This window comes from Carassius auratus, chromosome 43, assembly GCF_003368295.1.
Source record: "Carassius auratus strain Wakin chromosome 43, ASM336829v1, whole genome shotgun sequence".
NCBI lineage: Eukaryota > Metazoa > Chordata > Actinopteri > Cypriniformes > Cyprinidae > Carassius > Carassius auratus.
Genome location: NC_039285.1, coordinates 9,216,080 through 9,231,850, shown reverse-complemented (window position 1 = coordinate 9,231,850; position 15,771 = coordinate 9,216,080). Strand labels below are relative to the sequence as shown.

Here is a 15,771-nt window from a genome sequence, read left to right as displayed (position 1 = left end):
CCAGGTTTAATTAGGACAGCCCCCTCTATGTCACTCTGTCTGTACACCCTCCCCATAACAGTCAACAAACTTTCCCACCGGTCATGTGTCATTGCATCATTTTCCAATCATAAAAGGGCTCTGATTACATGCTGTCAAGAAACCACTCTCACAAACATACCGTGCATCATTCAAACAAGAGATGAAACACATGCTCACAAATAATAATAACGGAGAGGTGAACTTAAGTGTAACACTTAAGACACGTAAGTAACAAATCATTCAATTTATAAGTAATACAGAATAATTACTGTTTGCTAAGATTTCAGAATTGAAGAATAAGATTTCAAATTGAGAGCTGATAGAAACAGAAAATAAAATGCATTTTACGGGAATGTGGAGAAACTAAACAAAAAGTGTCTCTGTAATGTTGTAAAGGGTAAAGCCAGTCTAATGCCTTGAAACATTGCATCTTAATAATCAATCATCAATTTTTTTCATTGCTGACAGTAAGGCAATTCAAAAACAAAAAAAGGGATTCCAAAGAAAAGAGCACAACAACAAACAAACAAGTCACCCAGGTAGCCAGCGAAATCGGGTGAATTGTGGCTGAGTCTCGGCTCCCTCGGCTGTTTTCTGGCAGCGGATCACTAAAAGTGAGCCAGGTCTTGCTCAATAATGGTTGCCAGATTTGGCTAGGCTTTGGATGTGCGGATCTGGCCCGATTTGCACTGAGACACGGCACATTTAGCCACAGTCGGCACGATTACGGACTATAAGTGCTGGTCTGACTTTGGCTGAGATATGGACATGTTTACCCAGACCAGTTTAGGTTGAGGGCTGGGAGTGGGTCTCTGTTTACAATGTGGTAAACAGTAAGTAGCAGGGACACTTAAACTTAAATATAATGGTCTGGTTTCAAAGACAGGGTTTAGACTAAGCCAGGATAAGGCCATATCTCAATTAAGACTTTTAAGTTAATAAAAAGTAAATTTTTATTAACATGCCTTAGAAAAAAAAATAGTGGTTGCATCTTGAGACAAAACAAAGACTCTGCTGTTTTAAGATTAGTCAGTGCAAGTTTGTTTCAGTTAAAACAGCTCAGACTTACACTTTGGTCTGGGACTAAATTTAAGCCTTGTCTGTGAAACTGGGGGAATATCTTTTACCTGGCTTGTTATGTTATTTTTTAACACCTATTTATATTTTTCCCTTTTATCCAACATTGTCTTTTTTCTTTAACCACATTTGGCAATTAATGATGTAAGTAATATAACGTAATATGCCTTAAGTGGTTAAGGAAACTTTAAAATTTAATGTTTCAAGACATGCACACTAGCTTTGACATTTAATGACAAAACCTGACTGGCTTTTTGTGCTGCTTATTGCAAAAAACCCAGAAGAACTTAATACACTTGTGAATAAACATTTGATAATCTAACATAGAACACAATATTTTAATAAACCGTTCTACACATAAAGGCCTATTATCAAAGTAATGTTTATTAACGGTCTTCAGGATTACTAGAACTTCCAGGAGGTGTGAGTTGGAGCTGGTTGGAGCTAAACCCTGCAGAGCTGCGGCCATCCAGGAATTGAGTTTGACACCACTAGTCTGTATTTGGCGACTGATCTCTTTTTTTTTCTCTCCAATCAGTAAAAAGAAAAGCAAGTACTGGCAGTGCATCAGATGGAGAGATTGAAAAGTTCATCAAAGATGGCTACTACTCACTTTGGACAGAGATGGTGGAAGAAAAGAGTGGGCCCAAATGCAAACAAATTCAAGGAGAAGGAGCGCATGTGGATGTTATGGGGTAGTAGGTGGGGATGCCATGAAAAGAAATGGTGTAAGGGCCAAACCCTTAATCTTTGTAAAGGTTACATATTTAGACTTAACAAGGACACTGTAAAATATGTTTTTTATTTTTATTTTAGTTGGAAGTAGATGCAATGTTAAGGATTTTAAGATAACAATGTTATTTTGTGGAAAAACGAATTATTCAAAGCTCTAATATGTAATTATTAGAAGGGCACTGTATAAAGCACAGAGACAAAAAAAAGAAAAAAAAAGAAGAAGAAATAAATGTTGAATATTATAAAAAAAATTAAACACAGACACAAAAAAAGTTACTCACTTAATACAAATTACATACATTTATTAATATAACATTTATCTGAAATAGATATATTATTTCATATATTTTTAGTAAACTCATAAAGCCTACCAATAATCAATCATCTTTCCAGCTTTGGATTGTTAGTTTCCTTGAATAAGACGTCAGTCCGTCATTAACCTGAAGAAGAAAGAAAATCATATTTTCAGTCTGTACCTGCTGCAGTGTGCAGATGTTGAGGGCGCATCTACACTGAGCACAGCGGTAGTGGGAGGGTCAGACTCTCATCATTACGGGAAACATTCATTTATCAGCCAAACGCTCTCGCGGTATGTTGAATATCCACAGGGCGACACAGCTGACGCTCTGTGCTTGTTTGCATGACGGGTTGTGGGAAGGGAGAGTGAAATAAGTCGCAGTCAGCCGGCATTCACAGCACACAGCAATGAGCACTAGGACAGGTGAGTGTAACACCCCACTACATCTATACTGCAAACGAACGACGCTACAGACTAGACGCTGTTTCCCTCCGGGTCTGCTTGTCCCACGGGGAAGTTGTTATGCACAAGTAACTTTAAGGTTTTAAGTCAAAAAGTTCAAACCCCTATTAAATTAGACAAATTTTGTAAATTCTTTCCTCCAAACTACATTTTTCATATCACACACACACACAAATATATATTAGTTTTGTAGCTGTAAAACAGACTCCTTATTGTTTAAGATCTTATATACATATTGGAGAATTGCTTAAATATTATAATGCATTAAGGTATTTTCCTGTATTGAGGTGGTTATGTGTCCTTTTGAAGAATAATATTCTAAGATAAGATTTTAAAGTCTTCTGACTAAGAAATTGGAAATGGCATTTAAATCATAAATAGGAATATTTAAATAAATCTTATATTTAAAACCGTTATGAAAGAGACAAATTTTCCTGCAAAGTGTTGTAAAAATTTAAGGACAAACATTCTTTATTCTTTTGTATTCATTAATAATTGCACTGTCCGTGGAACGGAACTTACTCACATTGCACAGCTGGTTATATATTCTCTATGTATTGTGAATGTGACTAATACAAATCTTGAATCTTAAATCTTCTTTTACTAATTTATTCTTATACACTTTCTGTGCCAACTGTTACAAACTCTGGATTGCTTAACTTCTCTCAACATATATTTGTTTGGATTCTCAGTGCCACTTTTGTTGTTATGTTATGCCATTATTCATACTTCTGTTTTTTTTTTTTTTTTTTTTTTTTTAACACAGGTGGTAAAATTCTGAAATGACTGACTACCTTAAAAGTGCAGCACTATTGCGGTCTAGGCCCTTACACACTAAAGAGTAGCGCCGACAGTCATGAGAACTGGTATGTATATTATACCTACCCTTATGCGTAACTATTGCTTTTCCCCTTTAGAAGTGTGTGTGCGTGTGTGCGTGTGTGTGTGTGTGTGTGTATATATATATATATTACAAAATTATATATTGTCTTTTTTTGGGCAGAAGTTTTTATTCTGCAGCAGCCGATGTCTGTGTGTGTACCACCAAACCATGAGGTGACCTTAAGAGTTCAAGCAATAGGCTCTGGTGCATTAAAGTATCAGTGGTTTGATAAACATCAGACAGAGGTTTGTGGACTGTAATGTTTATCTTTGATTTATTTAAAAAAAGTTGATCTTAATACTGTGAAGAATAAATACCCAAATCTATCAAATAACATAGTGCTCAATCTTTTCAGGTGGCAGGTGGGACAGACCCCGAGCTCACCGTCACTCTCCAGAGATCTGGAAAATATATTTGTAGAGTGAGCGACCTGCATTATAACTATCAGTTCACAGAATGGGTAAAAGTGAGAATCCTAGATGAACCAGGTACTTTCCATTATCTCATATTTTTTATTAGCATCTGCATTTATCATCTGGCCTAAAGGGCCCCGATATACTTCAAGCCAAATCGAAGAATGAACTTATGTGATGTCATTTCGAACTAAACCCGGAAGTTCGAAAATGGCTTGCCAAAGCAAACTTTCTGGAAAAGATCATTCCGGCTGTAAAACACGTTTGACCTACCATTGGTCAATTACAATTACATCAGGTGTGCCCTGAGACTCCGCCTTCTCTTTTGTGAAACTCTTCTGGGCGGCATTGGGATGCTTGCTAACAGTATGCCGCTCTTTGCGTATTTCGAACTTCATTTTAACCCTGAACAAAGAATGAAAAGTAAATTTGTTTTAAGTATATCAGGGCCTTAAAAAGTCCATGAACCCATTGTATACAGCTATATGGAGACATTTACTTATCAGTGATTTATTTTGCAAGGTTTGGCTCAATGTGCCAGTTTTTAGACTTGAATATCTATTACATAACGTGATTTACTGTGTTTAGGTGTTTCTCACACATGGAGAGGGGAACCCCATATTGTCATTCACCCAATAAGCCAAAGAGTAAAACCAGGGGAGACTTTCACTCTTAAATGCAAAGCTTTAGGCAAGCCTGCGCCTGCCTACCAGTGGTACAGAAACGGTCTCATCCTTCCTAAACAGACCACAGAAACACTTAGGGTAAGTCCACTGTCCACTCTTTGTCTCAGGCTGTTTTATCATATTGATACATTTTAATGGAGACAAGGGTAGCTGCAAGTCAGAGAGAAACTAACTCCAAACCCTAACCAATTAGAATGAACTTTCTGCATGCCCTAATCTTTCACCATGCCCACTGCTTCTGCATTTAGCCCTACTTGTTTTTATGTTCAGGTCATTGTTTGTAATGACTCAGTGGTATGCAGAGTTGTAAGCTGTCTAAAATAATCTTGTTCTACATTTGGTCTTCTTTGTTTAGATAGAAAATGCCAGCGCAGACACTGTGGGCTCATACCTCTGTGCTGTGTCAAATATTTTGGAGGAGAGATGGTCTGAAGCAGCTGAGATTGAGATAGGTAAGAGCTGCCTGTTTATTTCAAGCTTTTCAAGCCTGTCATTGGCCTACAGTGCACAGCTTCCATTCTGAAGGTTTTTCTTTTTCTTTTTTCGAAGACTAGTAGCCATTCATGCAGAATATGTTGCTTTTGTATTTTTATTGGAATTGCTGTTCTTTATTAGCATCTTATAATCAAAATTATTTTTAAAATTAATGTTATTTATTTATTTTTTTAAATCATTTTTTTGTTGTTGAAAATTGTTAATCTTTTTAAATGTTTATTTTACTTTTATTTTTTTGTATAGTTACGATTTAGTAATAGTTGACCTAGAAATGAAAATTTGCTAAAAAAATTACCCCCACACAATCCAAGATGTAGATGAAAGTTTAACATTACATCACTTGTTCACCAAGGGATCCTGCACTAAATTATTGCATTCAATTTGACCATCCTTTGTTTGCCATCATGATTCGATCTGGCGTGCACATTAATACTGTCAGACCGTAGCAGCTTGCTGTGTGATGAAAAGCAATTTATTGAAAACATTAATAAAGGAAACCATCCAGTCTTTAGCCCTGGTCATGAATTCTTTGTGCTCAGTGTAGTTCCAGTCTAGTTTCAAATTACTGGTACTTTCCATAATTTGTAGGAGTTAAGAACAATCAGGAACTGAGTTTTATCTTGAGTCTAAACAGGTCCTTGGATAGAAGAGAGAACAACTAAAGTTAGACTGAAACCAGCTCAATGTGAACTTCCCTTTGTACCTTTCACATCGTGGGACACAAATAATGTTAACACTCTGAGAGTTTTTTTTCCATAGTGAAACTAGTGAAAGAACACGCTATAGGCTTTGTGAAGGCATCCAGCAGCATGATGATATTTCTCATACTCTTTCATATTTCACCAAAACATTTTTTTCCTCTGGTTTCCCCACAGCACCTCCAGATCCAAAACCAGAGCCCACGCTTATGGGTAGGTCACAGACAAAAAAAAAGATTTTTTTCAGCTCATGCCAGGTTATAAATAGACCTTTGTTTCACAATACTCCCACTTTCAATATTTCCCCTAGAAAACAAACAGTGTCATTCATATAAGATCGATATGACTAAGATAAGTCACGGTTGTGAGAAGAGTTGAAATATACTTCAATTTTCAAATAATGAATTGGAGGCCTGCCACAGTTATGGAAATTATTTAATATAAGTTTAAAAGTCACTGAAATGGAAGAAATCCTAGAATGTCAAATCCTCCATTGAACATATATAGATATATGTACAAAATATATTTTTTTTACTTGTAAAAAAAAAATACTTTTTTTAACTTTGGTTTGAAATGACTTGTAACACCCAGTTATTATATTAAAACAATTATTTAAAAGTAAAAATTATGCATAACAATAACACTTGATTTGTTTCTTTACAAAGTCTGTTTGCAAATTTCCCATGCAATCACTATGGCGTGCATATTTAAAAAATGCAATCAAATAAAATGTAACAAAATGAACGAATTTAACAAAGCAAAACAAATTATTTCCTTTAGCAACCGACAAAGTGGCATTACTGATTGGGAACCTGAACTACAGCAACCATCCTGGTCTGATGGCCCCCACCATGGATGTTCATGAGCTGGCCAATCTCCTGCAACAGCTGGGCTTCAGAGTGGTCTCCCTGCTTGATCTCACCCTTCAGGAAATGCATGCTGCCATTGACAAGTTCTTGCAGCTGTTGGACCGTGGAGTGTATGGTGAGTCACATGCTGTGGGTTTTCTGGAGGAGCCGGTAGGAAATGCCTGGTTTGTTTCACACGACTTCTTTAACTAAAATGATTTCTCTCACAGGATGTCGATTTTGCAATCATGGCAATAGCTTGCTTGAGGTGAAAGTTTTAGGGTCCTGGCAGTAAAAAAAAAAACAGTCAGGAAATGACATGCAGAGATCAATAGATCAGATTGCAATGTGCAATAACATGTTTATTTTAAATTATCCAGATTTCTCAGTTTTAATTTGTGGTAGTCCGTGCAAGCCATTGTGTTTCCATGTGATGGATGTTTTTTGAAATTCTCCTGAAATATAAATCAATTGAAATGCTCATTAAACATCACTGGAGTGTCTTGGTTATGAGTCAGAGGAAGTTCCAAAAAAGTCTTTTTTTCCCGGTTTGATAGTATCCGTTCTAGTCAAATAAACATACAAAACCACAGCACTTTCAGCCAAAGGGCTTTTTCAGAATAACATTGAGATGCTGCAGTCTGTTGATTGGCTGATAAGAGATGCGTGGGCAGTAGTGTGGCTTGCTGCTTTCATCTCCAGAAACCTATGTTTCAAACCAACAAATTTATACTAGTTGCTTAGTTAACCCACAGTGCACTTTCCTTTTTTTTTTTTACTTGTATTGTAAACTGTCTCACAATAAAGATCATTTTTGCACACAGTGTATTCAACAGAAAGTGGAAAATGAAAAGCGTTTAGTCATTATTTAGCACTGTAAGAATGCTGTCAGTGTGGGTTACATTTCACTGAGGTCGTAGCTATTCACAGCTTCATCCAAATGTGAAAAATTGTAAATAAGGTTGTGTAGCTTTCATGTGTTTTAAGATTCTGCCATTATTTGTTCACCCTAATGTTTTGGCAAACTTGAATGGCTTCCCTTTTCTTCCTTCTGTGGAGCACAAATTGTAATTTTTTTTGGCCAATTCAAGCTGTCAAGCAACAGAAAGTACACGATAGCACTGTAAAAGTACCTTAAATTGGCTCGTGCTATATTCCAAACCTTCTATACTAAAGATATATGATTGATTTGTGTTGAAGTTTATGTAGAGTCCAATGCGACATGATCCGCTGGTTCACTGGCATGAGTTGAATCTGCGCAACTTTGATGCTTTTAATGGTTTGCATGTTCTTAAAAACTTCTTCTTTTGTGTTCCTCTGAAACAAAGAATGTCATACAGGTTTGGAACACCATGGGGGTTGATGACAGAATTGTACTTTTTTTAGTGCACTATGCCTTGAGATGAAAGATTTGACAGCACTGGTTTTCTGTGTTGCCCAGGATTTGAATCTCACTTCCTGTGACTTTTTTTTAACCTATTGTAAAAGAAGTATTTGTTGTTCTTTCTATAATTAATTTACAAATGTATTTATATAATTTATATATAAAAAAAAAGGCAATGTTGTATATAAAAGGTACTCAACCAAAACAGAAACGTATTACGCAATTTTGTAAACCATGAAAAACACACTTTTTCTTTTTCCGCAATTTCAGCTGTTTTTTACTATGCTGGCCATGGCTATGAGCTCTCGGGCAGAAATTACCTGGTGGCCATTGACGCTCCACGACCCTACCGTACAGAAAACTGTGTGTGTGTACAGAAACTGATGCACAGTATGCAGAACAGAAAAGCCCAGCTCAACGTCATTCTCCTGGACACCTGTAGGAAATGGTAGGCCGGCAGAAACATGGTGATCTATTGTTTAGAATTCTGTTTAGAATTCCAGTTTCTTCTAATTGTTTTGGAAATGATACAAGATAATCATTTGGCACGTTGCTGCACTGTTGAATGTTTTTGCTATTTTATGTCCCGCCAGGTACAAACAAAAAGGTCCTCTCTCTGATATTAAGCCTTCGGCTCCTCTGGGCAACACTGTGTATGGATATGCCACGTAAGTACTGGGTTACAGTTCTTTTAAGCTTCCAACAAAACTTCTTTAACAACAGTGATTGTGTACTTTTTTTTATTATCTTGATGTTTTATCCCACAGGAGTGAAGATGCAGAGGCTTTTGAGGTCCAGAATGGTGGCAAGAGCACTGGGATCTTCACCAAATACCTGAACAAACATGTCTTAAAGCCAGAGAGGGTGACCCGTGTCCTGGAGCAGGTCTCTGTGGGTGAGTGCTTCTGTCAATACTCTTCTGTTCCAAAACTTCGCCTCATTGCCTCACTAGCTGCTGCCTACATAGGCAGCTTCCTTCACATTTCGTGAAATACTGTACAGTCATTTCAAACGGAATCCACCCGATCGTGAATTTCACATGAAGGTGAAAGATTTCCCCGTGCAGATTTTGGAACACCTTCGAGCTGGTCTCAGGGATTCGCTGTGTTTACTAATAGAAAGGTGTCGGTTTGAAAATGACTTTTTCTTGTGAGCCGTTCTTCGTACACTGGTACACTTTTGACAATGGACAATGGTCTTTTTGCCCACAAAATTCCACAGCAACTCTCGTTTTAAGAGGTCTTACATTTGAGGACAAAAAAATAGTAGGACCTTATTATTTCAAATTGAATATGGAGTAATATCTGTGAATATTATTAACCTGTAAAAAGTTTTCTAGTTTCATTTACTATACATACTCAAGCATGCATGTTTTTAGTGTCCACTGTCTCACTGTATGAGGACATGAATTGTTTACTTGTTGAGCATTTTACTATTTCATTTGATAAAACTATTTGGTAAAATGTGCTTTTTTTTATAAAGTAATAAAAACAATTCAATAATGCAGTATATTAAAACATAATTTTTTTAAGAATTCCACATTTTTTTAAAAAAAACTGTAAACCTCTGTTGTCTAGCACTTTAATTGCAAATTGTTTAAATTTAATTAGATTACATTTTAAAAGATTCATTAAAGTATTCAAGTTTTATGCATTAATTTGATTACCCCCCCATATTTGATAATAAACCGCTATTAGCTAATAAAACTATTAATTATATAAACTTGTATAAAGAATTTAATGTTCGGTTTTCACGAGTTGATTAGACATCATTTTTCAATATATTAAAATGTAATTAAAACAGAATCCAGAAAAGTTTAAATGTAAAAAATAAAATGGATTTCATAGGGCCCTAAAACAGGAATCACAATATGTCCTAATGTGATTATTGAATAAAATATATGTGAGAGATGCATGTGCAAAGGTCTCCAACTGTCATACTGAAAGCTAGGAGTTGATATCAAACCCTAACCAGGACATCTGAGCAATTTCATAAACGTGCTGCCGTGCAAGCACTGTAATAATAAGATATTATCGTATTACATAATACTTCATACATGTAGTGAGATGTAGTGAACAAGGTCACGGTGTCTTTCAAAGCTGTTGATCATTAACGGGTTTATACTTGGAGCACTTGTGAGAGCAACAACTGGTTGACATCTGCTGTGTGCCAGACATTGGTTTCCTTCTTTGATCCTTACCCTCCATGGCATGATGTGAACGTGGATTTATGTGTTAATGGTTGAGATAATCCCCCCTCTCCCTGCGGAGGGCTTATTTTGTTTTCCATTGGTCTCTTTGGCAACGGCACTTGGCTTTTGATATTGAAGCTACCAAAGCATGTGACCTCATTCTCTGGCTGCTGTGCTCAGGTGGGGAAATTTGAGAGTGCTTAACCTACAGACGGCTGCGGGGTGTCCTACTTACCCTCCTGTCTTGTGTGCTTGTTTCTCAGTCTGCACCCTGTCCCACTGCCATTATCAGTGTGTTTGCCCACAAGCACTTACTCCTTCCTGTTTTTGATCATAAATCAATGCTTGGGGTGAAGCACAACTCACAACTAAGCACTATTCTTTAAAACATTTTGATGGGGGTTTACTTTATATTTCAATCTAGTCATTTGCTTTTCAGTACAAGTTGTATAATTTATTACTAGATATACACTGAACAAAATTACAAACGCAACACTTTTTGTTTTTGCCCCCATTTTTCATGAGCTATGCTCAAAGATCGAAGACTTTTTCTATGTACACAAAAGGCCTATTTTCATTTCTCAAATATTGTTCACAAATCTGTCTAAATCTGCGTTAGTGAGCACTTCTCCTTTGCTGAGATAATCCATCCACAGCATTATACATGTATTTATGCTTGCTTTTGAACAATTTTGTTTAAATTGGCAACAAATATATGGGTACTTCAGAAGAACCATGTATTTACACTTTATCACACAATGCAATACAATTTGTTTTAACGGTGTTCTATTGCGCTAGTACAGAAAACGACCCAGCTTGCATCGCTTTCACAACAACAATGATATCACAATTGTAAAATCCTGTAAATTTTTACAAATTTTCTACACTAAATACACAGCACACCTCAAGTCTGTTTTTCTTATTTGAGAGCAGAACTTAATATGTGTGAATTGCTATTTTACTTCATTTTGCAATTAGGGAAAGAACCGTATAGCATGTTCCTCAAAGGTTTTTAACTTCCCAAATTATCTGGACAATTTGCCGAGTCATGTTTCACTGTCTGAAAATCACAATGACCCTGATCACGTTTCGACAGAACAGTGATAGTATAGTGTGTAGAGATTATATTTACAGTTTTTTTTGTAATTGTAAAAGTATTGTGTGATTTGTAACGAAAGCTTTCTTTCTATAGATCTGGGTAAGGACCCACTGGTGCGTGGCAGGCAGGTAGTAGAGGTCCGACACACTCTGACAGAGCCACGGGCTTTGACCGATCCTGTGCGAACATCTGGACACACCATGGAGCTCCGCCGGCGGGATGCTTGTTGGAAACAGGCTAATGGTAATGACATGTTCCTGAACCAGCTTTATATTATGTCATCAGAGGTTCCTTTCTTAAATGCATCCTGTGTAAACAAACAAAGGAGTTACTGTACACCTTATGTCTTTGTGTTTTTTCCCACTAAATTCCACTTACATTACCGGTCTAAATATGGAATAATTTTCAATGTTTTTGAAAGAAGTATCTTATGCTCTTCAAGGCTGCAATTAATTAAATACAGTATGAACAGTAAAAAGATTAGGAAGAGCTGTTGTTTATTTTAATATATTTTCCAATGTATTTTTTGCTCCGTTATTAATAGTGATTCTTATTCATATTAAAAACAATTTTTGCTGCTTAATATTTTTTGAGAAACGGTGATAGTTAGTTCACAATAAGAATATTTATTGAAAACAAAAATAGTAGTGTTATTCATGTCTTTTCTGTCACTTTTGATCAGTTTATTTTTTCCTTGTGGAATATTGTAATTATTTTTATTATTTCGAGATTATTGTTAATCCTACCTCAAACATTTGAGTTGTAGTGTATTACAGTTTCCACAAACATTCGAAGCAGCACATCTGCAAGTTTTGAAAGTATTATTGTTGTGATATTGCTCTTTTATTGTAGCTTAGATCAAATAAATGCAGTCTTGTTGAGCCTTTAAAAAACATTATAAATCATAATTATTCAAAACCTTTGAATGTTAGTGGATATGAATAAAGTACAGTAAGTACATTATGCTACACAACCAGTTTCTACCCTCTTTGAGTTTGTACATCATTATTTAAATGACCTCTTTCAATGTCCTAAACATGAAAAATGATCAGTTTTGTCATTATACATTATTCTTACATAGTACATTGAACTCTTTTATTTGTAAAGATCAAGGAAATCTTCCTTTTTTTTCTTTCTGATTAATGATGTGACCCCTGTAAGATACTAGATTCACCATCAGTAATGAAGATGCAGATTTGAATACAGTGAAAAAGAAATCGGTGTCAGTGCTCTAACATCCGTAACCATCTCACGGTTTGTGACTTCCGTTTTGGTTTGATTGTGGGTTAGGTCATGATACATGACTCATGGTTAGAACACGGATGAAGGATCAGTCATAAACCCGTTTGTCTGCTTTAAAAAGGAAATATATTTCCTCCCCCAAAAGAGCCAAATTGCCAAAACTGATTACCTTATGCACTTTAAACTGTTTTAAGTTAAACATCTTAACAGCTGTCATTTAAATATGAGAACAGCCCCATTTTGTTGATTTGAGCAGAATATGCATTTTGGCATGTTTTAAACATGCGTGCATGTACTAGTATTGCTATATTGACTATATGGTTGGCAAGAGTTCATAATATTTTGAAAGAAATATCTTATGCTAACCTAGGCTGCATTTGTTTGATCAAAAATACAGTAAAAATACTTAAAGTAAATTCATGTTTTTAAATAGCTGTGTTATCTAAGTGTGGTTTTTTATGTGTTTTTCTCAGTTCTTCCTTGCCGGAGGTCTCTGGACTTTCTGTACTGTGGCGTTAAGGTGGAACTGAGTTTCTCTGCTCTGTTCTCCAATGTCCTGGTTGTGTTTGCTACGGTGAAAAACTCAAGCGCTTTGGATCATGACTGCATTCTGAAACTTGAGAGTGAACCAGTAAGTCACAGCTTTTCATGTCCTCTTTCGCTGACATAACCACATACACACCTACACCTAACCAAGGGGAATATAAGAGTCGGGACGGAAAACGAAAGAGGGTTGATTATGATTTCATAGTGTTCTGTACTTGAATTTGCTTCTTAGATTTTTCCAAACTCATGAATGTGTTATGGAGGAAGTTCATGCAGTGGCAGTGAACATTAAAGCAAATAATAAAACGAAACCATTTTCACTCCCTTCCTGAGTCTGTTCTGACAAAAGGGCTTATATTTTGTATCAAGCATTGCCCACCAACTCTCGAGTTGTGAAAGATGTTGGTGGCATATTTTGATCATAATTCATAAAAATATTGCAGTATTTAGTAATTTTTTCGTTTTAATTTTAGCTTATGTTTTCAGTAATTGTATGTGTTTTTGTTACTATTTTTATTTATCTTTTAGTTTTAGTACTTTTGGTACTAAAATGTAAAGTGTAGTAATTTTATGGACCCATAATGTTTGGACCCATAATGGGTCTGTGTATTCATATTAAAATGAGCAAACCTGAATGCCCTCAAAACTCAAATATATTTGTTTTGAGGAAATTTGAGGAACTTTTTCCTCTGGTTTATCATGTATTTAGCCAGACTTTTATTTTCACAATAGATTGAACATTAAATATTTATCATAAAATATGAAGTTTAGGAAGTTCAGCATAAAGAAACAAAACTGTGGATCTACTGACCTCCAGGGGTGAAAGTATGTAATACGTCCTTGTGTTAATAAACAGTTTGACATGCACTTTACCTTTATGGTATCTGCTTGTTCGATTACAATTTAAGGGGTCATGTGTTGTTGTTTTTGTCCTGCAGAAAATGCAGGACATTTTCTCATGTTCTGGTCGATCAGAAGAAATGGACAGTCTGCTTGGGAACAGTGCTGAAACTCCTGACTGCACCCTCAGATTATGTTGCCTTCAAAGACTTCAGGTACATTTCAAGAGTTTCAGTCTTTGAAATGAAAAATAGTGGTATAGAACTGAAATGCATTTTAAAACACTGAGAACTGAAACAAAAATGATTGAATTTAAAACAGCATGGTTTTGGACAGCATGTAATATGCAATAAGTAAAATGCAACTTACTAAAAAGTGTAAAGGTATATAACTTGTAAAATAAAAAATATAAAATAAATAAAAGAACAAAACTATGCAAGTTAATGCATATGTATATTAAATACGAGTTGGAACAAGGATAAACAATGTTTTTGTGTTAACATTATATTCGTAAATTTTAAGTCTTATTGCAGGAATATCATTGTTGCTGTTCAGAACCACTTATATAGTATAATGCATTATATCTGGAAGTCAAAAATACTGTTTAGAGACATTAAAGAATTGAAATGTATTCAAACTTCCTAGGGATCTCTGGTGATCAAAGTGACAGTGCACTACACCCACACACAAACTAAAGAACATCTCACTGAGAGCAAAGAGCTGGACATAGGCAGGCCTCTCATTGCCTCCTGCAAGATGAATCCGATGAGGCCAGTGGACAGGAGACAAGAGAGTCGTGTCCATACTGTGGACCACATGTCCAACATAAGATATCCTCATCATCAGAACCATCCTCGACCCGGTCGGCCCTACACGCGCAAGGCTGAGAACCGATTACAGAGTTCAGCCAAATCCAGCTCCACGAGCAGCAATGAACCAGAGGAGAATGATGAAAATGACTAATGAATTCACTGTGATGTTGCTAACCTCTACACACACACACACTGTGAGGCATTGTTTTGATGCAACAAAAGATTTTTCATACATTGTTTCATTTTTGCTTACTAATTACCAGTTGCGATACAGTAAATGTGTTTGTGTGTGTGTGTGTGAGTGAGAGAGAGAGAGAGAGCAAGGAAAGGAAGACGTTCTCATGCAAATGTAGAAATATTTATACAAATTATTTGTAAATCAAATTAAGTGTAATATTCTTACATAACCAATAAAGTACTACTTCTGGAGTTTTGCTTTGTGATAAAATTTCATATTCAAATGCAGTCTTGGAGTTTTTAATATAAATTTTCATACATTTGTAGAACTTGCATAAATATTGAAAGATTAATATTAAAACATACATTTCTAGATTTTTAAATGAAAATATGGAAAATCGGGAGGGATTGTGAATTATCACATAATTTTTTACAATTTTGACAATATTTACAGTTTTTTTATTTTTATTTAAGTCCTATCACATTTACAGATAATTAAAAATGATTACATGAAACTTAAATTCATAAAATTATAGATTAAATTTATTGAAAAAAGATCTTGTTTATTAAGAAAGATTACCAGAAGCGCACAAGTAACATAAAAACATTCATATGATATAGTCACATTATATTTTATATTAATTTACTTTACATTAGTGCATTTTCAATGTTTTTTTTTCATTCATGTGAAAATATAATTAATTTAGATTAATTTACTAAAACGTCTGAAATGTTAGCCGAAAAAGGAAAGAACATTTCATTAAAGAAAGAACTCCCGAACATCCCAATATATAAATTTCTAAATCATTTTAAAGTAATTTTAATAAATATTTTAACACATTAGTAGCACAAATGTTTAATTTT

At 35.3% G+C, this 15,771-nt stretch overlaps 1 protein-coding gene across 2 annotated transcripts; it reads left to right on the top strand.

Annotated features, from left to right (window-relative positions):
- The first annotated feature begins 2,185 nt into the window (after positions 1-2,185).
- On the top strand, positions 2,186-15,159 carry LOC113061630 (mucosa-associated lymphoid tissue lymphoma translocation protein 1-like). Of its 2 annotated transcripts, none has more exons than XM_026230920.1 (15): positions 2,186-2,554; positions 3,360-3,459; positions 3,600-3,721; positions 3,832-3,964; positions 4,478-4,653; positions 4,931-5,027; positions 5,946-5,981; positions 6,549-6,752; positions 8,271-8,448; positions 8,594-8,668; positions 8,768-8,895; positions 11,384-11,533; positions 13,006-13,163; positions 14,017-14,133; positions 14,564-15,159. In XM_026230920.1, exons 2-15 carry the CDS (start codon positions 3,450-3,452, stop codon positions 14,879-14,881), a joined length of 1,902 nt encoding a protein of 633 aa, XP_026086705.1. In that variant the 5' UTR covers positions 2,186-2,554; positions 3,360-3,449; the 3' UTR covers positions 14,882-15,159. The 2 variants fall into 2 exon arrangements, with proteins under 2 accessions (XP_026086705.1, XP_026086704.1); XM_026230919.1 differs by having other exon boundaries at positions 2,189-2,554; positions 3,597-3,721.
- Positions 15,160-15,771: the final 612 nt, after the last annotated feature.

Excerpts from the sequence above, each read along its gene's own strand:
- LOC113061630 (XM_026230919.1), top strand. Across the intron at positions 3,965-4,477 it reads GAGAATCCTAGATGAACCAG|GTGTTTCTCACACATGGAGA; the intron begins GTACTTTCCATT and ends TACTGTGTTTAG. Across the intron at positions 13,164-14,016 it reads TGAAACTTGAGAGTGAACCA|AAAATGCAGGACATTTTCTC; the intron begins GTAAGTCACAGC and ends TTTGTCCTGCAG.